This window comes from Choloepus didactylus, chromosome 3, assembly GCF_015220235.1.
Source record: "Choloepus didactylus isolate mChoDid1 chromosome 3, mChoDid1.pri, whole genome shotgun sequence".
Classification (NCBI taxonomy): domain Eukaryota; kingdom Metazoa; phylum Chordata; class Mammalia; order Pilosa; family Megalonychidae; genus Choloepus; species Choloepus didactylus.
This window is the reverse complement of record NC_051309.1, coordinates 1,220,748-1,247,645: the sequence shown is the minus strand read 5'-3', so window position 1 is coordinate 1,247,645 and position 26,898 is coordinate 1,220,748. Positions and strand designations below refer to the sequence as shown.

At 40.1% G+C, this 26,898-nt stretch overlaps 1 protein-coding gene across 2 annotated transcripts in view; it reads left to right on the top strand.

Annotated features, from left to right (window-relative positions):
• RNF212 (ring finger protein 212) overlaps positions 1 to 26,898 on the top strand; it is a 129,594-nt gene that overhangs the window by 1,309 nt on the left and 101,387 nt on the right. For both annotated transcript variants that reach the window (XM_037829217.1, XM_037829218.1), the window contains exon 2: positions 3,361 to 3,422. In XM_037829217.1, the coding sequence (XP_037685145.1) occupies positions 3,361 to 3,422 (62 nt within the window). The remainder of the gene's footprint in view (positions 1 to 3,360; positions 3,423 to 26,898) is intronic.

Genomic DNA, 26,898 nt, shown 5'->3' with positions numbered 1-26,898 from the left:
GTTGGTGAGCATTTGGGTTGTGTCCAGTTTGGGACGATTACCACTAATGCTGCAGAGGACATTCTTGTTCACTGGGTGAGCATAGGGACACAGGTCTGTTGTGTATAAACCTAGGAATGGAATTGCTGAGTCTCAGGTGTGTATTGTTTTAAAAAGTCTCTCTGGCTGCTGGGTGAAGAACAATGTGGAAGGAAATAAACATGGCAGAAGAGGTTTGCACTAGAGTAAATAGGAGGTGATGGGGAGCTGAAAAGAATGGAACAGTGGGAATGGAGAAAGGTGATAAGTTTGGAGGAATTTAGGTGGATTCAGCAGACCTGAGGAGTCAACAAGGGAAGCTCGGTTTCTGAGTGGCAGAACTGAACTGGGTAAAGACTGTGGTTTTCACAGGAGCTGGGACAGTGGGATGGAGGGTGAGGCTGATGCACTCATCTGTCGGCACTGCTTGAGGTGCCTGAGAGCCATCCAAGTGGAGAGATAATAGGCTGTTGAGGATCTGGGTCTGGGCATGAAGACATCCAAGAATATGTTGGGGCAGCCAACTTATTCAGGTAGATCATAAGTGAAGCTATTGCAGTGAGCTGAGGGCTGAGGGTGGACGAAAGTGGTAGAGCATTTTTTAAAGAAACAAAGTGAAGATAGGAGAAGGTTGTTGGGGGAAAAAGGAAGTGGCGTTGTTGGTGAGCTAGATGTCCCAGCGAAGTCAAAGTCTCAGAGGTGCTTGAGAGTATCTGCTGGGTTTAGGGATGCCCAGGTCATGGTGACCTTAGGTAACCTTGTTGGAATGGTGGGTATGGGAGTGAGTTAATAGCGCTGGCATGCAGAAAGAGAAGTTTCAGTTGTGGTGCCTCTTTGAGGCAGCTAGTGGTATTGCCCAGTGTTGGCAGGTTGTTGATTGGGGACCTGAGGCAGCGGAGTGGATTCTCAGTACTCACAGCCGTTGGAAGCACACCGAAGGAGAGGACATATGGCCCTGGTGAGGAGGGATGGGGACTCTGTGGGAGGCACTGGTGGGGGCTTTCCCGCAATCCATCACTCAGCGATAAGGCCTCGTTTAGCTTCTTCAGATTTTCTTCCAGACTTTTCCCCATAGATTGACAGGTTTAAACAAAAATGATACTGCCTGAATAACATTATGCGGTCTACTTTAATTCTTAATAGGATATGGCTGTCTTTCCATATTGAAATACATCTGTACTAAAAAAGGGAAAGATTTAAAAAATAAATCTGTATCATGTTTTTTAAGGTGGCATAGTTACAGAACCATACTTAATTAACTGATCTCCCATTAAAATACACTTATATTTACTAATATTTTGCTATTAAAACACCCTTAAGTGAACAGTCCTGCATGAAATATTTGTTCACTTTCTCTGTTTGGATATATTCTTGAGGTGGATTGCTAGACTGAGGGGGTACGCATGAAAACTGACACATACTACCAAACCGCCCTGCCGAGAGAGAATGCTGCTTCATGATCCCAGCATAAGTATGGGAGTGCTTGTTTCCCTCCCCCTTTTGCATCTCTTTTATTGGTGACCTTGATTTGTTTCACATATTTATTGGCTCTTTGCACTTTTGCTGATTGCTTGTTCTGGTCCTTTCACATCCTTTTATTGAAGAGGTTTTTAAAATTGATTTGTAAGTGCTATCCATATATTGTGTCAATTCTTTTGCCTATTAAATAATTTCTTCTCTGTCATATTCTTAATCCCTCCTCCCCCAACAGAATGTGTGGGTTTTTATGAGTCGGCTGTGTTCATCTTTTCCTCCCTGGTTTCTGATTGTGTCTGTGTATTGGAGGGATTTCCCTGCTTCAGACCAGCTTTCAGCAGAATCAGCAATAGAGAGAAATACAGGGGCAGGAGCACACCATCAGAATAGAGGCTGCTAGGATGGGGGAAGCTTGAACATCTTTGTAGGAAGAGAGGAAGGGACATTAGAACCCGTTCATTCTGCGAAAAGGACCCCATTTTGGCACCTTCTGTGTGTGAGGTGCTCTGGATACAAGAGAAGTCTGAACACACCGAAGAAGGGATTTGGCGTGGGCTGGCAAGGCGCCTTCCCCAGACAGGTAGGGAGAGGCAGAGGATTCTGTGGTTCTGTGGTAGGTATGTCTAGAGGGGAGAGCAGGGAAATTGAGGTAGGTCACAACTGGGGGCTTCTTTTTTCTCTGTAGGTAGTGTGAGGGGCTTGTCTGAACATCCTACCCCATGAGGGAAGGAGGGAGGGAGGAATGGAAGGATGGCCCAATGCACTGCATTCAGGGCTCAGCCATATGGGAATCCATAAATCTGTAAATCCACCTTTTGGTTAGTTGATATTTTCCCATTCTCAGCTGCATTGTACCAAAAGAGAGAAAAGCAGACGGTTGGACTTAGCTAGGTTTGTGCATCGACGGGTTTGTTCCCTGGAGGACAAGAGACAGAGAAACTCTGGTGCCCGTGAGTCGGCCCTGGGGTCCAGCAGGGTGGTAAAGAGGGGAAGCTTGGAAGGCATGGGAAGAATGGCAAGGCCGCGAGAAGAGGTTTTGCTGTTCTCAGAGAAGGAGCCGTTTAGCTGGAATAGAGAATGAGAGGAAGAAGAGTAGGATTTGAGGGTGCTAGGGTGACAGAGGTCTGTCCTGCGTGTGGCTGCAGGGGAAGGTGTGGAGTGGGGTGCAGGTGCCATCCCTGTGCATGGGGAGATGAGAAGTGTGAGGCCAGGGCACTGGGCCGGCCTGTGGCCGAGGTTTTCCTGGAATCGTGTGGAGAGGAAGATGTGAAGTGGGAACTGGAGTCACTCTGGGTCTGGGGGAAGGCCCTGGAGACGGGAGGCCGCCGGGTGCCAGGAGGCAGAGCACACGGCCCTTTCCTTGTGGCGCTGGCGCTGCCCCCACAGCAGGAGCTCAGCACACTGGAGTGGACGGTCGGTCTGTCCAGAATGGTCAGTCTGTCCAGACCATTCGGATGCCTCCTGCGGTGTTGCAGGATGAGACAGAAAGGGCAGAACAAACCTGATTTATCTGTGGGTGGGTGTTGAGGAGCTGTTTTCATTTTGAATAATTAAAAATGTTTAATTAAAATATCACTGTAAAATCTAATTGTCCCTGAAAAGCATCTGGGATAGATTTGAGTTTAATGAAGTATCTTTGTGATCACTATTTTGGGTCTTGTTTTCAAAGCAGTGAAAAAATTGTTGGATGTATAGATCTCTTCAACTGTGTCTGTGCCCAGAGTCTCATCTAGTGTCTGAACATGAGAAAATTAAAGTGCCATAATCCTGTGTATTTGTTGAAGACCCATTGTAATTTAAAGCCTGTGTTTATTTGTATTTAAAAGCACTGATCAGTGTAATATAATATTTGTTTTTATTTTATAGGTAAAAAGGATGAATGCTTGATTTGCAGAGTTCCTTGTCGCACAGTTTTACTTTCAAAACATGTAAGTTGGAATCTGTAGTATCTGAGTATAAATCACAGTAGTATTTCCTTTTCGTTTTTAAACTTTCTGTTTAGCCGTAGATTTGGCCTTATTCTTAGCTGGCTGGATTGTGGTACATTCCTGAAAATGAAAATGAAGTTAGGTACATCTCTTTAATATAAATAAACTCCTTTACAGGGTGATAGGGTCTGGTTTTTAAAATAAGGGTTATATAGAATTAAGATTGTTCAGAAAGTATGTTTAAAATGAATTCTGCTGCAGTAGGCTTAAAACAGTGCCTTTTTCCCCATCTATAAAGTGCATCAGTTTAACATGCTGCTTGTTGTAAACTTACTTTGTTAAAAATGATCATTCTCTTAGAGACTAGCCTCCAAAATATGTATATTTGATCTGACGTTTTAAAATATCATAATTGCTTCTTTTTTTTAATGCAATTTTATTGAGATATATTCACATACCAGATAGTCATCCAAAGTGTACAATCTTTGGTTCATGGTATCATATACTTGTGCATTCATCATCACAGTCTATTTTTGAACATTTTCATTACTCCAAATAAAAATAAAAAAGATCCCCTACATGGGACATGACCCCCAGGGGAGTGAATCTCCCTGGCAACTTGAGACATGGATTCTATGAATGAGCTTGACTCTGGCACAGAGGGGTTGAGAGTGCCTTCTTGACCAAAAGGGGAGAAAGAAAGGTAACAAAATAAGGTTTCAGTGCCTAAGAGATTTCAGATAGAGTCAAGAGGCTGTCCTGGGGGTTTCTCTTATGCAAGCTCCAGCTAAATATCCCAGATGGCCACAGTATGCCAAGCCTTAACCAACAGTGGTCCCAAAATACCTAGATCCCCATATGAGATTCTGTAAGTTTCATTCACTCAGTTTATCTCTCAGAAACTTAAATCCACCAGAGTGTTCCTGTGCCAGACAAGTCCTAAAACACAGAGGCAGCATCCTCTCTAAGAACAACAACCAGATGCAGCCCCTTCCCATAATGTCAGCATGCCTTTTCAATATGAACAAGTTAGGGTGGTCACTGCCTAGACATCCCTTAAGATCAAGAAACTGATTAAATGAGAGAAAAGGGTAGCAACAGACAAGATGGAATTTAACAAAGGATTACGAATATTGAAACTTTATATAAATATGTATTTTAGATGCTAGGGTATTAGAATAGCTAGAAGGAAATAACTGAAAAGGTGGAATCATAACCCATAACATTCTTTGAAGTGTGCTCTATAGCTCCTTGTTAAATTGTACTTTGAAAGTTATCACCGTATTGTATATATTTCACAATAAGGAAAGAACTGAAACTGTGGAATTGTAACCCATAACATTCTTTGAAATTACTCATATAACTACTTGTTAAATTGTAGTTTGAAAGCTATCACCTTTCTGTATATATGTTAGGTTTTACAATAAGGAAATAACGAAAATTGTGGAACTATAACCCATAACATTCTTTGAAATTTGCTCTCTAATTACTTGTTAAATCATACTTTGAAAGTTATCACTGTTATGTATATATGTTAAATTTCACCAAAAAAATGTAAAAAAAAAATTTAAAAGAACACCCAAAACATCCCATGCCCTTTATTCGCTCCCCCCCCCATTATTTATTCATTTTTGTCTTTAGTTTCTTACTCATCTGTCCATACACTGGATAAAGGGAATGTCAGTCACAAGGTTTTCACAATTACACAGTTACATCATATAAGCTACATAGTTATACAGTCATCTTCAAGAATCAAGGCTACTGGGTTACAGTTCAGCCATTTCAGGTATTTCCTTCTAGCTAGTCCAATACACTAAAAACAGATATCAATATAGCGCATAAGAATAACTTACAGAATGACCTCTCGACTATTTGAGATCTCTCAGCCATTGAAACTTTATTTTGTTTTATTTCTTTTCCCCCTTTTGGTCCAAGAATGCTTTCTCAATCCCACAATGCCAGGGCCGGGCTCATCCCTGGGAGTCAGGTCCCAAATTGCCAGGGAGATTTACACCCTGGAGTCATGTCCCACATAGTGGGGAGGGCAGAGAGTTTGCCTGCAGAGTAGGCTTAGAGAGAGGCCACAACTGAGCAACAAAGGGGTTCTTTGGGGGAGACTCTCAGGCACAATTATAAGTAGGCTTACCCTCTCCTTTGCAGTAACAAGCTTCATAAGGGCAAGTCCCAAGGTTGAGGGCTTGGCCTATTAAATTGGTTGTCCCCAGTGCTTGCAAGAATTCATAATTGCTTCTTTCCTGATAACAATTATAATACTAAGTAGCACAAAATTTGAACATACAGAAAATCACGATGGGAATGTGAAGGTCCCCCAAATCCTGTTTCTCAGAGATGACAACAGCCAGTTGTTTGGTACCTGTTTTGTATGTGTTATTATGTTATTTATATTTTTACAAAAATGATGTTTTCTCAGTCAACATTATAGTTTGGGTACATGCACACTCTTTTAAAATGACTGCATGATATTTCATTATTTTTGTATTGATGAACCTCGATTTTTTTTTTTAATTTTTCACTATTTCAAAGAATCTTAAAGTGAAGATTTTTTTACCAATATCTGTGCATATTTATACAAATATTTCAGTAGCATAAATTCCTAGGAGTGGAAAAGTCAGGGGAAAAGATTTGAACATCTGTATTTTAAATAGAAATTGCTTTATTCTCCTCCAAATGTGCCAATTTAAACTCACATTAAACTCAGTTTTTTAAATTCAATTTTATTGGGATTGTTCACATACCATACTATCATTCAAAGTAGACAGTTATTCACTACCATTATATAGTTGTGCATTCATCACCACAATTTTTTTCAAGTTTTAGAACATTTTCCTTACTCCAGAAAAGAAATAAAGAGAAAAAAGAAACTCAAATTCTCCCATACCTCTAACCACTGCCCTCCATTATTTTCTCATAATATTGGTATAGTACATTTGCTACTGTTGATGAAAGAATGTTAAAATACTAACTGTAGTACATGGTTTGCAGTAGGTATATTTTTCCTCATATACCCCTCTATTATTAAATTCTAGTTATAGTGTCATACATTTGTTGTAGGTCATGAAAGATTTCTAATATTTGTACAGTTAATCATGGACGTTGTTCACCTCAAGATTCACTGTTTTATACATTCCCATGTTTTAACCTCAAACTTTCCTTCTGGTGACATATGTTACTCTAAGCTTCCCCTTTCTACCACCTTCACACACCCTTCAGCGCTGTTAGTTGTTTGCACAATGTGCTCCCGTCAGCTCTGTCCATTTCCAAACACTTAAGTTCACCCTAGTTGAACATTCTACTCATAAAAAGCAACTGATTCCCATTCTTTAGCCTCATTCTATATCCTGGTAACTTATATTTCATGTCTATGAGTTTACATATTATAATTAATCCATATCAGTGAGACCATACAATATTTGCCATTTTGTGTCTGACATTTCACTCAATATAATGCTCTCAAGGTTTCTTCATCAACCTGTTTTTTTTTTCTCTTTCATTTTTTTAAAGGAGACCTCATCATTTTTTTCTTTTTTTTAAATTTTTTAAAGATTTATTCACATACCATACAATCATCCAAAGTACACAATCCATTGATCACATTACTATCATATAGTTGTTCACCCACCACCCCGGTCAATCTTTTTTCACTGTTTTCCTTGTACCAGAAAAAGTGAAAGCAAGAATTAAGAAAACAAGAGTAAAAACAGAACACCTACATTGTTGTCCCCCACATTCTTCCTTTACTCTTCTTTTTTTTTTGCCCCCCATTTTTCTACTCATCCATCCATACACTGGACAAAGGGGAGTGTGGTCCATATGGCTTTCCCAGTCACATTGTCACCCCTCATAAGCTTCAAGATTTGTCTTCAAGATTCAAGGGTTCTGGGTTGTAGTTTGATAGTTTCAGATATTTACTGCTAGCTATTCCAATTCATTAGAACCTAAAAAGGGTTGTCTGTGTTGTGTGTGAGAGTGCCCACCAGAGTGACCTCTCGGCTCCTTTTGGAGTCTCTCAGCCACTGAAACTTATTTCATTTCCTTTCACATCCCCCTTTTGGTCAAGAAGATGTTCTCCACCCCACAATGTCGGGTCTAGATTCCTCCCCAGGAGTCATATTCCACATTGCCAGGGAGATTTACACCCCTGGGTGTCACATCCCACATAGGGGGGAGGGCAGTGATTTCACCTGCCAAATTGACCTAGCTAGAGAGAGAGGGCCACACCTGAGCAACAGAGGCATTCGGGAGGAGGCTCTTAGGCACAATTATAAGGGGGCCTAGACTCTCCTTTGCAGCAACAGTCTTCCCAAGGGCAAGTCCCATGGTAGAGGGCTCAGCCCATCAAACCACCAGTCCCCTATGTCTGTGAGCACATCAGCAACCATCAAGGTGGGGAAGCCCAACACCCCTGCATTCTCCACCAGCTCCTCAGAGGGGCTCTGCATATTTTTTCATTGTTTTTTTTTTATTATTAACTGTATCAAAAAAAAATTTAAAAAAACATACAATTAAAAAAAAAAACATTTCAAAGAAAGAAACAAGGGAATAAGAAAAGACAACTAACCTAACAAATACCTTACTTCCAACATGTTCCTACTCTACCCCAAGTAAATAACCTAATATAGCAACATTTCTGTGAACTTGTTCCTACCAAACCCACCAGAAATTAACAAACCAAAGTCATTCCTGGGCATTCCCAGAACATTAAATTTACCCACAATAGCTTATCTGTTCTTATTAGGTATTGTTGCCCCTTCACTAATTGCTCTGTATCACTAGGTCCCCTACATTCTACATTATAAACCATTTATTTTATATTTTTCAGCATTCACATTGGTGTAGCATATAATATTTCTCTTTTTTGTGCCTGGCTTATTTCGCTCAGCATTATGTCTTCAAGGTTCATCCAAACTATCTTATGCTTCATGATATCATTCCTTCTTATTGCCACATAGTATTCCGTCGTGTGTATACACCACATTTTATTTATCCACTTATTTGTTGAAGGACATTTGGGTTGTTTCCATCTATGCCGGTTTAAATGTATTATGTCCCCCAAAACTCCATTATCTTTGATGCAGTCTTGTGTGGGCAGAAAATGTATTGGTGTTGATTGGGTTGCAGACTTTTGATTGGATGTTTCCATGGAGGTGTAATCATTCAACTGTGGGCGAGATCTTTCATTGGATAATTTCCATGGAGGTGTGGCCCCGCCCATTCAACATGAGCCTTGATTAGTTTACTGGAGCACTACATAAGCTCAGATAGAAGGATCAAGCTTGCTACAGCCAAGAGGGACACTTTGAAGAATGCACCGAAGCTGAGAGAGTAGCTGCAAATGAGAGACAGTTTGAAGATGGCCGTTGAAAGCAGACTCTTGCTTAGAAGAAGCTAAGAGAGGAAAAATGCCCCAAGAGTAACTGAGAGTGGCATTTTGAAGAGGAGCTGCAGCCTAGAGAGGAAAGTCCTGGGAGAAAGCCATTTTAAAACCAGAACTCTAGAGCAGTTGCCAGCTATGTGGCCTTCCCAGCTAATAGAGGTTTTCCAGACGCCATTGGCCATCCTCCAGTGAAGGTACCTGATTGTTGATGTGTTACCTTGGATACTTTAAGGCCTTAAGACTGTAACTGTGTAACCAAATAAACCCCCTTTATAAAAGCCGATCCATTTCTGGTGTTTTCAAAAAGGCAGCATTAGCAAACTGGAACACCAACTCTTGGCAATTGTGAATAATGCTGCTATGAACATTGGTGTGCAGATATCTGTTCATGTCACTGCTTTCAAATCTTCTGGGTATGTACCGAGAAATGCAATTGCTGGATTGAAGGGTAACTCTATATCTAGTTTTCTAAGGGACTGCCAGACTGTCTTTCAGAGTGGCTGAACTATTATACAGTCCCATCAACAATGAGTAAGAGTTCCAGTTTCTCCACATCCTCTCTAGCATTTGTATTTTCCTGTTTGTTTAATGGTGTGAGATGGTATCTCGTTGTGGTCTTAATTTGCATCTCTCTAATAGCTAGTGAAACTAAACGTTTTTTCATGTGTTTTTTGGCCATTTGTATTTCCTCTTTGGAGAACTATCTTTTCTTATCTTTTGCCCATTTTATAATTGGGCTGTCTGTACTATTGTTGAGTTGCAGGATTTCTTTACATATGCAAGATTATCAGTCTTTTGTCAGATACATGGTTTCCAAAAATTTTTTCCCATTGAGTTGGCTGCCTCTTTACCTTTTTGACAAATTCCTTTGAGATACAGAAACTTCTAAGCTTGAGGAGTTCCCATTTATCTATTTTCTCTTTTGTTGCTTGTGCTTTCAGTGTAAGGTCTAGGAAGTGACCACCTAATACAAGGTCTTGAAGATGTTTCCCTACATTATCTTCTAGGAGTTTCATGGTACTGTCTTTTATGTTGAGATCTTTGATCCACTTTGAGTTAATTTTTGTGTAGGGTGTGAGGTAGGGGCCCTCTTGCATTCTGTTAGATATGGATATCCAACTCTCCCAGTCACATTTGTTGAAAAGACTGTTATGTCCCAGTTCAGTGGCTTTGGGGGCCTTATCAAAGATCAGTCAGTCATAGATCTGAGGGTCTATCTCTGAATTCTCAATTTGATTCCATTGATCAATATGTCTGTCTTTGTGCCAGTACCATGCTGTTTTGACTGCTGTGGTTTTATAATAAGCTTCAAAATCAGGGAGTGAAAGTCTTCCCACTTCATTTTTCTTTTTTAGAGTGTTTTTATCAATTCGAGGCATCTTCCCTTTCCAAATGAATTTGATAACTAGCTTTTCCAAGTCTGCAAAGTAGGTAGTTGGAATTTTGATTGGGATTGCATTGAATCTGTAGATGAGTTTAAGTAGAATTGACATCTTAATGACCTTTAGACTTCCTATCCATGAACATGGAATATTTTTTCCATGTTTTAAGGTCCCTTTTTATTTCTTTTAGTAGAATTATGTAGTTTTCTTTGTACAGGTCTTTTACATCTTTGGTTAAGTTTATTCCTAGGTACTTGATTTTTTTAGTTGCTATTGAAAATGGTATCTTTTCTTGAGTGTCTCTTCAGTTTGTTCATTTCTAGCATATAGAAAAATTACTGACTTACGTGCATTAATCGTGTATCCCGCTACTTTGCTAAATGTGTTTATTAGCTCTAGTAGCTGTGTCATCAATTTCTCAGGGTTTTCCAGATGTAAGATCATATCATCTGCAAATAATGACAGTTTTGCTTCTTCCTTTCCAATTTGGATGACTTTTATTTCTTTGTCTTGCTGGATTGCCCTGGCTAGCACTTCTAGCACAATGTCGAATAACGGTGGTGACAGCGGGCATCCTTGTCTCATTCCTGATCTTAGAGGGAAGGCTTTCTGTCTCTTACCATTGAGTACTATGCTGGCTGTGGGTTTTTCATATATGTTCTTTATCATATTGAGGAAGTTTCCTTTAATTCCTACCTTTTGAAGTATTTATCAAGAAGGGATGTTGGATTTTGTTGAATGCGTTTTCAGCATCTATTGAGATGATCATTTGATTTTTCTCTTTTGATTTGTTAATGTGTTGTAATACATTCATTGATTTTCTTATGCTGAACCATCCTTGCATGCCTGAAATAAACCCCACTTAGTCATGGTGTATGGTTTTTTTGTTTGTTTGTTTTTTTGTTTTTATCTTGATTTTATTGAGATATATTCACATACCACGCAGTCATACAAAACAAATCGTACATTTGATTGTTCACAGTACCATTACATAGTTGTACACTCATCACCTAAATCAGTCCCTGGGTGTATGATTTTTTTAATGCATCTTTGGATTCGATTTGCAAGTATTTTGTTGAGAATTTTTGCATCTATATTCATTAGGAAGATTGGCCTGTAGTTTTCCTTTTTTGTAGCATCTTTGCCTGGTTTTGGTATGACATTGATGTTAGCTTCATAAAATGTGTTAGGTAGTGTTCCATTTTCTTCAATGTTGTGAAAGAGTTTAAGTAAGATTGGTGTCAGTTCTTTTTGGAAAGTTTGGTAGAATTCCCCTGTGAAGCCATCTGGCCCTGGGCATTTATTTGTGGGAAGTTTTTTGATGACTGATTGGATCTCTTTGCTTGTGATGGGTTGGTTGAGGTCTTCTATTTCTTCTCTGGTCAGTCTAGGTTGTTCATATGTTTCCAGGAAATTGTCCATTTCTTCTGCATTATCCAGTTTGCTGGCATACGGTTGTTCATAGTATCCTCTTATAATTTTTTTCAATTTCTTCGAGATCCACAGTAATATCACCTTTCTCATTCATTATATTGTTTATATGGGTCTTCTCTCTTTGATTTTGTCAGTCTAGCTAGGGGCTTGTCAATCTTGTTGATCTTCTCAAAGAACCAACTTTTGTTATTTATTCTCTGTTTTTTTTTTTTTGTTCTCTATGTCATTTATTTCTGCCTTAATCCTTGTTATTTCTTTTCTTCTACTTGGTTTAAGATTAGTTTGCTGTTCATTTTGTAGATTCTTCAGTTCCTCCATTAGTTCTTTGATTTTAGCTCTTTCTTCCTTTTTGATGTATGCATTTAGTGCTATAAATTCCCCCCAGTACCACTTTTGCTGCATCCCATAGGTTTTTTTTTTTTAATCTTCATTTTATTGAGATATATTCATATACCACGCAGTCATACAAAACAAATCGTACTTTCGATTGTTCACAGTACCATTACATAGTTGTACATTCATCACCCAAACCAATCCCTGACACCTTCATTAGCACACACACAAGAATAACAAGAATAATAATTAGAGTGAAAAAGAGCAATTGAAGTAAAAAAGAACACTGGGTACCTTTGTCTGTTTCTTTCCTTCCCCTATTTTTCTACTCGTCCATCCATAAACTAGACAAAGTGGAGTGTGGTCCTTATGGCTTTCCCAATCCCATTGTCACCCCTCATAAGCTACATTTTTATACAACTGTCTTCGAGATTCATGGGTTCTGGGTTGTAGTTTGATAGTTTCAGGTATCCACCACCAGCTACCCCAATTCTTTAGAACCTAAAAAGGGTTGTCTAAAGTGTGCGTAAGAGTGCCCACCAGAGTGACCTCTCGGCTCCTTTTGGATTCTCTCTGCCACTGAAGCTTATTTCATTTCCTTTCACATCCCCCTTTTGGTCAAGAAGATGTTCTCCGTCCCACGATGCCAGGTCTACATTCCTCCCCGGGAGTCATATTCCACGTTGCCAGGGAGATTCACTCCCCTGGGTGTCTGATCCCACGTAGGGGGGAGGGCAGTGATTTCACCTTTCAACTTGGCTTAGCTAGAGAGACAGGGCCACATCTGAGCAACAAAGAGGCATTCGGGAGGAGGCTCTTAGGCACAACCTTAGGGAGGCCTAGCCTCTCCTTTGCAGCAACCATCTTCCCAAGGGTAAAACCTGTGGTAGAGGGCTCATCCCATCAAACCACCAGTCCCCTATGTCTGTGGTCATGTTAGCAACCATGGAGGTGGGGTAGGCGAATACCCCTGCATTCTCCACAGGCTCCTCAAGGGGGCACTGCATCTTTTTTTTTACCTTGTTTTTTTTTTTTTTTTTAACTTTCCCTTCTTTTTTAAATCAACTGTATGAAAAAAAAGTTAACAAGAAAACAAACATACCATAAAAGAACATTTCAAAGAGACCATAACAAGGGAGTAAGAAAAAGACAACTAACCTAAGATAACTGCTTAACTTCCAACATGTTCCTACTTTACCCCAAGAAAGTTACCTAATATAGCAACATTTCTGTGAACTTGCTCCTACTATATCCATCAGAAATTAACAGACCATAGTCATTCCTGGGCATCCCCAGAACGTAAAATAGCTTATCTGTTCTTCTTGGATTATTGTTCCCACTTCCTTAATTGCTCTCTATTGCTAGTTCCCCTACATTCTACATTATAAGCCATTTTTTTTCAATTTTATTTTTTTTTATTGAGATATATTCACATACCACACAGTCATACAAAACAAATCGTACTTTCGATTGTTTACAGTACCATTACATAGTTGTACATTCATCACCTAAATCAATCCCTGACACCTTCATTAGCACACACACAAAAATAACAATAATAATAATTAGAGTGAAAAAGAGCAATTGAAGTAAAAAAGAACACTGAGTACCTTTGTCTGTTTGTTTCCTTCCCCTATTTTTCTACTCATCCATCCATAAACTAGACAAAGTGGAGTGTGGTCCTTATGGCTTTCCCAATCCCATTGACACCCCTCATAAGCTACATTTTTATACAACTGTCTTCGAGATTCATGGGTTCTGGGTTGTAGTTTGATAGTTTCAGGTATCCACCACCAGCTACCCCAATTCTTTAGAACCTAAAAAAGGGTTGTCTAAAGTGTCCGTAAGAGTGCCCACCAGAGTGACCTCTCGGCTCGTGTTGGAATCTCTCTGCCACTGAAGCTTATTTAATTTCCTTTCACATCCCCCTTTTGGTCAAGAAGATGTTCTCCGTCCCACGATGCCGGGTCTACATTCCTCCCCGGGACTCATATTCCACGTTGCCAGGGAGATTCACTCCCCTGGGTGTCTGATCCCACGTAGGGGGGAGGGCAGTGATTTCACCTTTCAAGTTGGCTTAGCTAGAGGGACAGGGCCACATCTGAGCAACAAAGAGGCATTCGGGAGGAGGCTCTTAGGCACAACCTTAGGGAGGCCTAGCCTCTCCTTTGCAGCAACCATCTTCCCAAGGGTAAAACCTGTGGTAGAGGGCTCAACCCATCAAACCACCAGTCCCCTATGTCTGTGGTCATGTTAGCAACCATGGAGGTGGGGTAGGCGAATACCCCTGCATTCTCCACAGGCTCCTCAAGGGGGCACTGCATCTTTTTTTTTCCTTGTTTTTTTTTTTTTTTTTTTTTAACTTTCCCTTCTTTTTTAAATCAACTGTATGAAAAAAAAGTTAAAAAGAAAACAAACATACCATAAAAGAACATTTCAAAGAGACCATAACAAGGGAGTAAGAAAAAGACAACTAACCTAAGATAACTGCTTAACTTCCAACATGTTCCTACTTTATCCCAAGAAAGTTACCTAATATAGCAACATTTCTGTGAACTTGCTCCTACTATATCCATCAGAAATTAACAGACCATAGTCATTCCTGGGCATCCCCAGAACGTTAAATAGCTTATCTGTTCTTCTTGGATTATTGTTCCCCCTTCCTTAATTGCTCTCTATTGCTAGTTCCCCTACATTCTACATTATAAGCCATTTGTTTTATATTTTTCAAAGTTCACATTAGTGGTAGCATATAATATTTCTCTTTTTGTGCCTGGCTTATTTCGCTTAGCATTATGTCTTCAAGGTTCATCCATGTTGTCATATGTTTCACGAGATCGTTCCTTCTTACTGCCGCGTAGTATTCCATCGTGTGTATATACCACATTTTATTTATCCACTCATTTGTTGAAGGACATTTGGGTTGTTTCCATCTTTTGGCAATTGTGAATAATGCTGCTATGAACATTGGCGTGCAGATATCTGTTCGTGTCACTGCTTTCCGATCTTCCGGGTATATACCGAGAAGTGCAATCGCTGGGTCGAATGGTAACTCTATATCTAGTTTTCTAAGGAGCTGCCAGACTGACTTCCAGAGTGGCTGAACCATTATACAGTCCCACCAACAGTGAATAAGAGTTCCAATTTCTCCACATCCCCTCCAGCATTTGTAGTTTCCTGTTTGTTTAATGGCAGCCATTCTAACCGGTGTTAGATGGTATCTCATTGTGGTCTTAATTTGCATCTCTCTAATAGCTAGTGAAGCTGAACATTTTTTCATGTGTTTCTTGGCCATTTGTATTTCCTCTTCAGAGAACTGTCTTTTCATATCTTTTGCCCATTTTATAATTGGGCCGACTGTACTATTTTCATTGAGTTGTAGGATTTCTTTATATATGCATGATATCAGTCTTTTGTCAGATACATGGTTTCCAAAAATTTTTTCCCATTGAGTTGGCTGCCTCTTTACCATTTTCAGAAATTCCTTTGAGGTGCAGAAACTTCTAAGCTTGAGGAGTTCCCATTTATCTATTTTCTCTTTTGTTGCTTGTGCTTTGGGTGTAAAGTCTAGGAAGTGGCCGCCTAATACAAGGTCTTGAAGATGTTTTCCTACATTATCTTCTAGGAGTTTTATGGTACTTTCTTTTATATTGAGATCTTTGGTCCATTTTGAGTTAATTTTTGTGTAGGGGGTGAGGTAGGGGTCCTCTTTCATTCTTTTGGATATGGATATCCAACTCTCCCAGCCCCATTTGTTGAAAAGACCATTATGACTCAGTTCAGTGACTTTGGGGGCCTTATCAAAGATCAGTCGGCCATAGATCTGAGGGTCTATCTCCGAATTCTCAATTCGATTCCATTGATCTATATGTCTATCTTTGTGCCAGTACCATGCTGTTTTGGCAACTGTGGCTTTATAATAAGCTTCAAAGTCAGGGAGTGTAAGTCCTCCCACTTCGTTTTTCTTTTTTAGAGTGTCTTTAGCAATTCGAGGCATCTTCCCTTTCCAAATAAATTTGATAACTAGCTTTTCCAAGTCTGCAAAGTAGGTTGTTGGAATTTTGATTGGGATTGCATTGAATCTGTAGATGAGTTTGGGTAGAATTGACATCTTAATGACATTTAGTCTTCCTATCCATGAACATGGAATATTTTTCCATCTTTTAAGGTCCCCTTATATTTCTTTTAGTAGAGTTATGTAGTTTTCTTTGTATAGGTCTTTTACATCTTTGGTTAAGTTTATTCCTAGGTACTTGATTTTTTTAGTTGCTATTGAAAATGGTATCTTTTTCTTGAGTGTCTCTTCAGTTTGTTCATTTCTAGCATATAGAAACATTACTGACTTATGTGCATTAACCTTGTATCCCGCTACTTTGCTAAATTTGTTTATTAGCTCTAGTAGCTGTATCGTCGATTTCTCAGGGTTTTCTAGATATAAGATCATATCATCTGCAAACAATGACAGTTTTACTTCTTCTTTTCCAATTTGGATGCCTTTTATTTCTTTGTCTTGCCGGATTGCCCTGGCTAGCACTTCCAGCACAATGTTGAATAACAGTGGTGATAGCGGGCATCCTTGTCTTGTTCCTGATCTTAGAGGGAAGGCTTTCAGTCTCTCTCCATTGAGTACTATGCTGGCTGTGGGTTTTTCATATATGCTCTTTATCATGTTGAGGAAGTTTCCTTCAATTCCTACCTTTTGAAGTGTTTTTATCAAAAAGGGATGTTGGATTTTGTCAAATGCTTTTTCAGCATCTATTGAGATGATCAATTGATTTTTCCCTTTTGACTTGTTAATGTGTTGTAATACATTGATTGATTTTCTTATGTTGAACCATCCTTGCATGCCTGGAATAAACCCCACTTGGTCATGGTGTATGATTTTTTTAATGTGTCTTTGGATTCTATTTGCAAGTATTTTGTTGAGGATTTTTGCATCTATATTCATTAGGGAGATTGGCCGGTAGTTTTCCTTTTTTGTAGCATCTTTGCCTGGTTTTGGTATTAGATTGATGTTAGCTTCATAAAATGAGTTAGGTAGTGTTCCATTTTTTTCAATGTTTTGAAAGAGTTTGAGTAAGATTGGTGTCAGTTCTTTCTGGAAAGTTTGGTAGAATTCCCCTGTGAAGCCATCTGGCCCTGGGCATTTATTTGTGGGAAGATTTTTGATGACTGATTGGATCTCTTTGCTTGTGATGGGTTGGTTGAGGTCTTCTATTTCTTCTCTGGTCAGTCTAGGTTGTTCATATGTTTCCAGGAAATTGTCCATTTCCTCTACATTATCCAGTTTGTTGCCATACAGTTGTTCATAGTATCCTCTTATAATTTTTTTAATTTCTTCAGGATCTGCAGTTATGTCACCTTTTTCATTCATTATTTTGTTTATATGGGTCTTCTCTCTTTTTGATTTTGTCAGTCTAGCTAGGGGCTTGTCAATCTTGTTGATCTTCTCAAAGAACCAACTTTTGGTGATATTTATCCTGTCTATTGTTTTTTTGTTCTCTATGTCATTTATTTCTGCTTTAATCCTTGTTATTTCTTTTCTTCTACTTGGTTTAGGATTGGTTTGCTGTTCATTTTCTAGCTTCTTCAGTTGATCCATTAGTTCTTTGATTTTGGCTCTTTCTTCCTTTTTAATATATGCGTTTAGTGCTATAAATTTCCCCCTGAGCACTGCTTTTGCTGCATCCCATAGGTTTTGGTATGTTGTGTTCTCATTTTCATTCGTCTCTATATATTTAGCAATTTCTCTTGCTATTTCTTCTTTAACCCACTCATTGTTTAGGAGTGTGTTGTTTAACCTCCAGGTATTTGTGAATTTTCTAAGTCTCTGATGGTTATTGACTTCTAATTGTATTCCATTGTGGTCAGAGAATGTGCTTTGAATAATTTCAATCTTTTTAAATTTATTGAGGCTTGTTTTATGTCCCAGCATATGATCTATTCTGGAGAAAGTTCCATGAGCACTAGAAAAGTATGTGTATCCTGGTGATTTGGGATGTAATGTCCTGTATATGTCTGTTAAATCTAATTCATTTATCAGATTGTTTAGGTTTTCAATTTCCTTATTGGTCTTCTGTCTGGTTGATCTATCTATAGGAGAGAGTGATGTGTTGAAGTCTCCCACAATTATTGTGGAAACATCAATTGCTTCCTTTAGTTTTGCCAGTGTTTCTCTCATGTATTTTGTGGCACCTTGGTTGGGTGCATAGACATTTACGATTGTTATTTTTTCTTGCTGAATTGCCCCTTTTATTAGTATGTAGTGGCCTTCTTTGTCTCTCAAAACATCCCTGCATTTGAAGTCTATTTTATCTGAGATCAATATTGCTACACCTGCTTTCTTTTGGCTGTAGCTTGCATGAAATATTTTTTTCCATCCTTTCACTTTCAGTTTCTTTGTGTCCCTGTGTCTAAGATGAGTCTCTTGTATGCAACATATTGATGGTTCATTTTTTTTTGATCCATTCTGCGAATCTATATCTTTTAATTGGGGAGTTTAATCCATTTACATTCAACGTTATAACCGTGAAGGCATTTCTTGAATCGGCCATCTTATCCTTTGGTTTATGTTTGTCATATTTTTCCCCTCTGTCTATTAATATTCTTTATTGTACCCATACCGAATCTCTTTAGTACTGAACCTTTCTCCAAGTCTCTCTGTCCTTTCTTTGTTTCTCTGTCTGTAGGGCTCCCTTGAGTATCTCCAGTAGGGCAGGTCTCTTGTTAGCAAATTCTCTCAGCATTTGTTTGTCTGTGAAAAATTTAAGCTCTCCCTCAAATTTGAAGGAGAGCTTTGGTGGATAAAGTATTCTTGGCTGGAAATTTTTCTCACTCAGAATTTTAAATATATCGTGCCACTGCCTTCTTGCCTCCATGGTGGCTGCTGAGTAGTCACTACTTAGTCTTCTGCTGTTTCCTTTGTATGTGGTGAATTGCTTTTCTCTTGCTGCTTTCAGAACTTGCTCCTTCTCTTCTGTGTTTGATAGTGTGATCAGTATATGTCTCGGAGTGGGTTTATTTGGATTTATTCTATTTGGAGTTCGCTGAGCATTTATGATTTGTGTATTTATGTTGTTTAGAAGATTTGGGAAGTTTTCCCCAACAATTTCTTTGAATACTCTTCCTAGACCTTTACCCTTTTCTTCCCCTTCTGGGACACCAATGAGTCTTATATTTGGACGTTTCATATTATCTGTCATATCCCTGAGGTCCATTTCGATTTTTTCAATTTTTTTCCCCATTCTTTCTTTTATGCTTTCATTTTCCATTCTGTCATCTTCGAGGTCACTGATTCGTTGTTCAACTTCCTCTAGTCTTGTACTATGAGTGTCCAGAATCTTTTTAATTTGGTCAACAGTTTCTTTAATTTCCATAAGATCATCCATTTTTTTATTTAGTCTTGCAATGTCTTCTTTATGCTCTTCTAGAGTCTTCTTGATTTCCTTTATCTCCCGTACTATGGTCTCATTGTTCATCTTTAGTTCTTTGAGTAGCTGCTCTAGGTGCTGTGTCTCTTCTGGTCTTTTGATTTGGGTGCTTGGGCTTGGGTTATCCATATCGTCTGGTTTTTTTCATATGCTTTATAATTTTCTGTTGTTTTTGGCCTCGTGGCATTTGCTGAACTTGATAGGGTTCTTTTAGGATTTGTAGACCAACTGAAGTCCTTATCTCTAATTTATCAGATCTGCAGCTTCGTGGAGTACACTTTCTCTAACTAACCAGCAGGTGGCGTCCACGAGCCACCTGTTCTTCACAAGCCAGTTCTCCCCTGCTTAGCCTTTTTGGTGAGTGGGGGAGTGAGTCTTGTGGGGTCCAATTGGTGTACCAAGCTTGCGTGTGTAGTTGGTGTTGCCTGCCCTGTATATGGGGTGTGTTTCTGGGCAGTCAGGGAGGGGGGGGTGGCTCCAACAATCTAATCTCCCTGGTGACCCTAGAGTTTTAAAGCTGTTGCAATAGTCTAATCCTTCAGTTCAGTCCTGCCACAGTTTGTCTCTGCCACTGACCCACAAGTCCTTGGTATTGGCGTATGGCTCCTGAGACTTGTAAGTGGGCCCCTCTTCCAGGCCGTGCACCCCGGGTCCTCTGTTGAGGGATGACTGTGCTATGTCACAGGTGAGTGCTGTCCCCCCAGGGCAGTTCTGGGCTGCTGGGCTGTGTAGGGAGGCTCCCAGTCTGCTGAAATGATGGCTGAATGGGGCTTTGTTAATTCACACTGCTCTACCTTCCCAACTCCGGGACAATCAGCTGAGGTTGCAGGGAAGGCTAATGTCCACGCCCAGTTTTGTGGTGTGTGCCTGTTATTTGAAGCACTTCCGTCACACTGGGTTGTCTGGGGCAGCTCTGGGCTATGGGGCTGGCGATGGGCAGGAGTGTTTCCTGTCCACCAGGATGATGGCTATGAGCGGACACCCCCCCTTTCTTGGGAAGTTGTGGTGTTTAGTGAATTTTCTCAGCCACTGGATTATTGCGTTTTGTCTCAGAGCTCTCCTAGTTCTGCTCTTGACTTGACCTGCCCAAATAGCAAGTCTTTGAAGCTTTCTGTATTGGGCTTCTTAGAGTAATTGTTTTAGAAAAGGAAAAAAGGATTAAAAAACAAAACAAAACAAAACAAAACAAACAAACAAACAAAAAAACGGGCCCTCCTCAGAGATCTAATGGGTTATTGAAATGGTAAGAGACAAAGCAACCAGGGCCATTAAGGTAAGGTCCACAGGGCAGAGAGATCAGCTTTTCTTCGGGATTTGCATATGCGCCTCAGGGCCCTTCCCCTTTCTATGTTCACCAGAACTGCAAAAATCCTCCACTTTTATTTTGGAGTTTTTCGTGTTGTTGTTTTTCTATGCCTGTCTCCTCTCTGCTGGGCTGGCTGCTCTCAGATTCTCTGGTGTCTGGTCTCAGTCTATCTATGGTTGGAGTTTGAATCAGTAGAATGAGTTTCTGATAAGGGCTGCCACTGCAGTTCTCCCTTCTCCTTCCCGGAGCTGACAGCCCCTCCTCCCCCGGGACTGAGCCTGGCAGGGAGGGGCGCGGGTCCCCTGGCCGCAAAAACTTACAGATTTTGCTGATCTCAGCAGTTCCATGTTTTCATGAGTATTGTATGAAGTATGCCCAAAGTCAGATTGCTCTGTGGTGTCCAGTCCACGCAGTTCCTGGCTTTCTACCTACTTTCCTGGAGGAGTAACTAAAACATACAGCTCACCAGTCTGCCATCTTGCCCCGCCTCCCCTCCCATAGGTTTTGATATGTTGTATTCTCATTTTCATTCGCTTCTATATGTTTAGCAATTTCTCTTCCTATTTCTTCTTTAACCCCTTGATTGTTTAGGAGTGTGTTGTTTAACCTCCAGGTTTTTGTGAATTTTCTAAGTCTTTGATGGTTATTGACTTCTAACTGTATTTCATTGCGGTCAGAGAATGTGCTTTGAATAATTTCAATTTTTTTAAATTTATTGAGGCTTGTTTTATGTCCCAGCATATGATCTATTCTGGGGAAATTTCTGTGATCACTAGATAACAATGTATATCCTGGTGATTTGGGATATAATGTTCTATATATGTGTTAAATCCAATTCATTTATCAGATGGTTAAGTTTTCAATTTCCTTATTGGTCTTCTGTCTGGTTGATCTGTCTGTTGGAGAGAGTGATGTGTTGAGGTCTCCCAGAATTATTGTGGAAACATCAATTGCTTCCTTTAGTTTTGCCAGTGTTTGTCTCATGTATTTTGTGGCGCCTTGATTGGGTGCATAAACATTTATGATTGTTATTTCTTCTTGTTGAATTGCACCTTTCATTAGTATGTAGTGGCCTTCTTAGTCTCTCATAACATCCTTGCATTTAAAGTCTATTTTATCTGAGATTAATATTGCTGCTCCTGCTTTCTTTTGGCTGTAGCTGGCATGAAATATTTTTTCCATCCTTTCACTTTCAATTTCTTTCTGTCCCTGTGTCTAAGATGAGTCTCTTGTGTGCAGTATATTGATGATTTATATTTTGTGATCCATTCTGCCAATCTGTAGCTTTTAATTGGGGAGTTTAATCCATTTACATTCAACATTATTACTGTGAAGGCATTTCTTGAATCAGCCATCGTGTCCTTTGGTTTATGTTTGTCAGATAAATTTTTCCCTCTCCTTCTTAATGTCCTTTAATGTACCCATATTGAATCTCTTTAGTACTGAACCTTTCTCCATATCTCTCTCTCCTTTGTTTGTTTCTCTGTCCATAGGGCTCCCTTTAGTATCCCAAGTAGGGCAGGTCTCTTGTTAGCAAATTCTCTCAGCATTTGTTTGTCTCTGAAAAATTTAAGCTCTCCTTCAAATTTATAGGAGAGCTTTGCTGGATAAAGTATTCTTGGTTGGAAATTTTTCTGTCTCAGAATTTTAAATATGTCATGCCACTGCCTTCTTGCCTCCATTATGGCTGCTGAGTAGTCACTACTTAGTCTTAATGCTATTTCCTTTGTATGTGGTGAATTGCTTTTCTCTTGCTGCTTTCAGAACTTTTTCCTTCTCTTTAGTATTTGACAATCTCATGAGAATGAGTCTCAGAGTGGGCTTATTTGGATTTATTCTATTTGGAGTTCGCTGGGCATTTATGATTTGAGTATTTATATTGTGTAGAAGATTTGGGAAGTTTTCCCCAATGATTTCTTTGAATACTCTTCCTAGACCTTTACCCTTCTCTTCCTCTTCTGGAACACCAATGAGTCTTATATTTGGACGTTTTATATTTTCTTTCAAATCCCTGAGGTCCATTTTAATTTTTTTGATTTTTTTCCCTGTTCTTTCTTTTGTTCAGTCATTTTCCCTTCTGTCATCTTCGAGGTCTCTGATTTGCTGTTCACTTCCTCTAGTCCTGTACTATGAGTATCCAGAATCTTCTTAATTTGGTCGACAGTTGCTTTTATTTCCATAATATAGTCTATTTTTTATTTGCTCTTGCAATTTCTTCTTTATGCTCTTCTAGGGTCTTCTTCATGTCCTTTATATCCTGTGCCATGCTCTCATTGTTTTTCTTTAGTTCTTTGTTTAATTACTCCAAGTACTGTGTCTCCTCTGATCTTTTGATTTGGATGTTTGGTTTTGGGTTATCCATATTGTCTTGTTTCTTCATATGCTTTAAAATTTTCTGTTGTTTTTGGCCTCTTGGTATTTGCTTAACTTGATAGGGTTCTTTTAGGATATGTAGACTTATTCAAACACTTATCTCTAATTTGTCAGATCTACAGCTTGGTGGTGTACACTTTCTCTAACTAACAAGCAGGTGGTGTCCATGAGCCACCTATTCCCCTCAAGCCAGTTCTCCCCAACTTTTTCTTTGTGGTAAGTGGGGATCTGAATTTTGTGGGGGTCCAGTTGGTGCACCAAGTTTGTGTGTGTAGTTGGTGCTGACTGCCCTGAATGCGGGGTGTGTGTCTCAGTGGTTAGGGAGGGAGGGTGGCTTTAGTAATCAAACTTTCCAGGTGTTCCTGGAGATTTAAGGCTGTTGCAAGAGTCTAAACCTTCAGTTCAGTCTTGCCACAGTTTGTCTCTGCCGCTGACCCACAAATCCTTGGTATTGGCTTAGGGTCCCTGGGATTTCCGAGTGGGTCCCTCTTCCAAGCTGTGCCCTCTTAGGGCCTCTGCTGAGGGAAGGCTGTGCTACGTCACAGGTGCGCGCCATCCCCCAAGCGAAGTTCTGGGCTACTGGGCTGTGTAAGGGTGTTCCCAGTCTGCTGAAAGGATAGCTGTATGGGGCATGTTAATTTCCCCCTTTTATTGCACCCCTCTGCCTTCCTAGCTCCATGACAGTTTAGCTGAGGGTGGGCAAAAGATTGTCGTCCCTGTCACGTATTGTGGCGTGTGCTTGTGTTGCTTGAAATGCTTCCCATCGCACTGGGTTGTTTGAGGCAGCTCTGGGCTGTGGTACCGGTGCCAGGCAGGAGTGTTCCCAGCCCTCCAGGAAGATGGCTGTAGAGGGCATGGTTATTTTCCCCTTTTGGCTAACCTCTGCCTTCCCAGCTCTTGAGACTGTGCCAGTTTGAATATATTGTGTCCCCCAGACACCATTATCTTTGATGTAATCTTGTGTGGGCAGATGCTATCAGTGTTGATTAGATTGTAATTCTTCTAGTGTTTCTTTGGAGATGTGCCCCACCCAGCTGTGGGTGATGACTGATTAGATATTTCCATGGAGGCATGACCCCACCCATTCAAGGTAGGCCTTGATCAGTGGAGCTATATAAATGAGCTGACCGGCAGAGGGAACTCAGTGCAGCTGTGAGTGACATTTTGAAGAGGAGCTACAGCCAAGAGGGATACGCTGAAGAAAGCACAGGAGCTGCAGATGAGAGACATTTTGAAGACAGCCATTGAAAGCAGACTTGCTCTGGAGAAGCTAAGAGAGGACAAATACCCCAAGTGCAATTAAGAGTGACATTTTTGAGGAACTGCAGCCTAGTGAGGAACGTCCTGGGAGAAAGCCATTTTGAAACCAGAACTTTGAAGCAGACACCAGCCACATGCCTTCCCATCTAACAGAGGTTTTCCAGACACCGTTGGCCATCCTCCAGGGAAGGCACCCAATTGCCGATGTGTTATCTTGGACACTTCATGGCGTAAGACTGTAGCTGTGTAACCAAATAAACCCCCTTTTATAAAAGCCAAGCCATCTCTGGTGTTTTGCATTCTGGCAGCATTAGCAAACTAGAACAGACACAATTAGCAGTAGGTACGCAAAAGGCTATCATCCATGCCAGATATTGAGGCATGCCCACAGGTTGTGGGGATCCAGTTCCCGCTACGCTTCACTGTGAGGTTCTCACTGTTGTATCCGCAGCCACTTTGGGGTTTTTTAAGCTAGTCCGACACCAAACGCCAACCCACAGTTTCCCCAGATCTCAGTATGGCTGCTGGTTATTCAGCAGGCTCACTCAGTCATTTCAGAATGCAGACTCCCAGTTTCACCAAGTGCATAGCCCCTGTGGATTTAGCAGACCTTGTCCAGCTGGTACATCACTGGAACTGGTGTTCTAGGTCACTTTCTGTCTTTTATCTAGTATTTTTCACTGAGATTTTTTTTTGTCCTGTCTCTCCTAACCACCATCTTCCAGAAGCCACCCTGTTTTGTTTTATAAGATGGGTTTGTTCACACACCATACATTCCATTCTAAGTAAATAATCCATGGTTCCCTGCATAATTACATGTATATGCATTCACCACCATCACCACTATCTATATAAGGACATTTCCATTTTTTCCACAAAGAAAGAGGAAGAGTCAAAGAAAGTGGAGAGACAAAAGAAAAAGAAAGGAAAAAAGATGACAGCTAAAAAGCAACAAAGTGAAAGATAGAATTAAAATAAAGTATAATAAAGGAGTCAGACAACATCACCAATACCTAGAGTCCCACACCCTCCCTTATATCCCTCTCTCACAGGCATCCAGCTTAGGTACCTTGCCCCTGCCACATCAAAGGACACATAATACCATGTTTCTGCCAACTATAGTCTCTAGTTTGCATTGATTACATTTTTTCCCCAGTACCACCCCATTTTTAACACTTTGCAGGGTTGTCATTCATTTCTTCACCCTCATTAAAAACATATTTGTACTTTTTATCACAATTATTGAGCACTCTAGATTTCACTAAGTTATACAGCCCCAGTCTTGATTTTCCCTCTTTCCTACTGGTGTCCCACATGCCCCTTACCTTCCTCTTTCAACCATACTCACAGATCTTTGTTCAGTGTACTTACATTGTTTTGCTACTATCACCCAAAACTGTGTTCCAAACCTCTCACTCCTGTCTTTTCCTATCTGTCTGTAGTGCTCCCTTTATTACTCCCTGTAGAGCAGGTATCTTGTTTACAAAATCTCTCATTGTCTGTTTGTCAGAGAATATTTTAAACTCTTCCTCATATTTGAAGGGCAGTTTTGCTGGATATAGGATTCTTGGTTGGCGTTTTTTTCTCTTTCAGTGTCTTAAATATATCACACCACTTCCCTCTTGCCTCCATGGTTTCTACTGAGAAATCTGCACATAGTTTTATCGAGCTTCCCTTGTATGTGATGGATCGCTTTTCTCTTCCTGCTTTCAGGATTCCCTCCTTGTCTTTGATGTTTGATAATCTGATTATGAACTGTGTTTTGGTGTAGTTCTATTCATATCTATTCTATTTGGAGTACGCTGCACTTCTTGGATCTGTAATTTTATGTCTTTCATAAGATATGGGAAATTTTCATTGATTATTTTCTCTGTTATTGCTTCTGCCCCTTTTCCCTTCTCTTCTCCTTTTGGGGCACCCATGACATGTATATTCATGTGCCTTCATGTTGTCAGTCAGTTCCCTGAGGCGTTGCTCATATTTTTCCATTCTTTTCCCTAGCTCTTCTTTTGTGTGTAGGATTTCAGGTGTCTTGTTCTCCAGTTCCTGAATGTTTCCTTCTCCCTCTTGAAATCTGGTGTTGTATGTCTCCATTGTGTTTTTCATCTCTGTGTTGTGCCTTTCATTTCCATAGATTCTGCCAGTTGTTTTTTCAAACTTTTGATTTCTGCCTTATGTTTGCCCAGTGTTTTCTTTATATCCTTCATCTCTTTTGCCATATCTTCCCTAAACCCATTGACTTGGTTTTTTGTTGATTTTGCATATTTATTTGGAAATCTTTAAGTGATTGTTTCATTAAAGTGAAACAATATCTCAGCTATCTCAGTTGAGGTGTAAATTTGTTCCTTTGACTGGGCCATATCTTTGTTTTTCCTAGTGTGATTTGTAGTGTTCTGTTGCCTAGACACCTGGTTTCCTTGGTTACCGCAATCAGATTTTCCCAGACCAGAAGGGGTTCAGGTCTCAGAGTGGGGCTGTATTCAGTGTCAAGTTTCCCTGAGGATGTGTCTTAGATTGACAGACTTTCCTGTGAGGCTTCTAGCCGCTGTGCTTTTCCTAACCT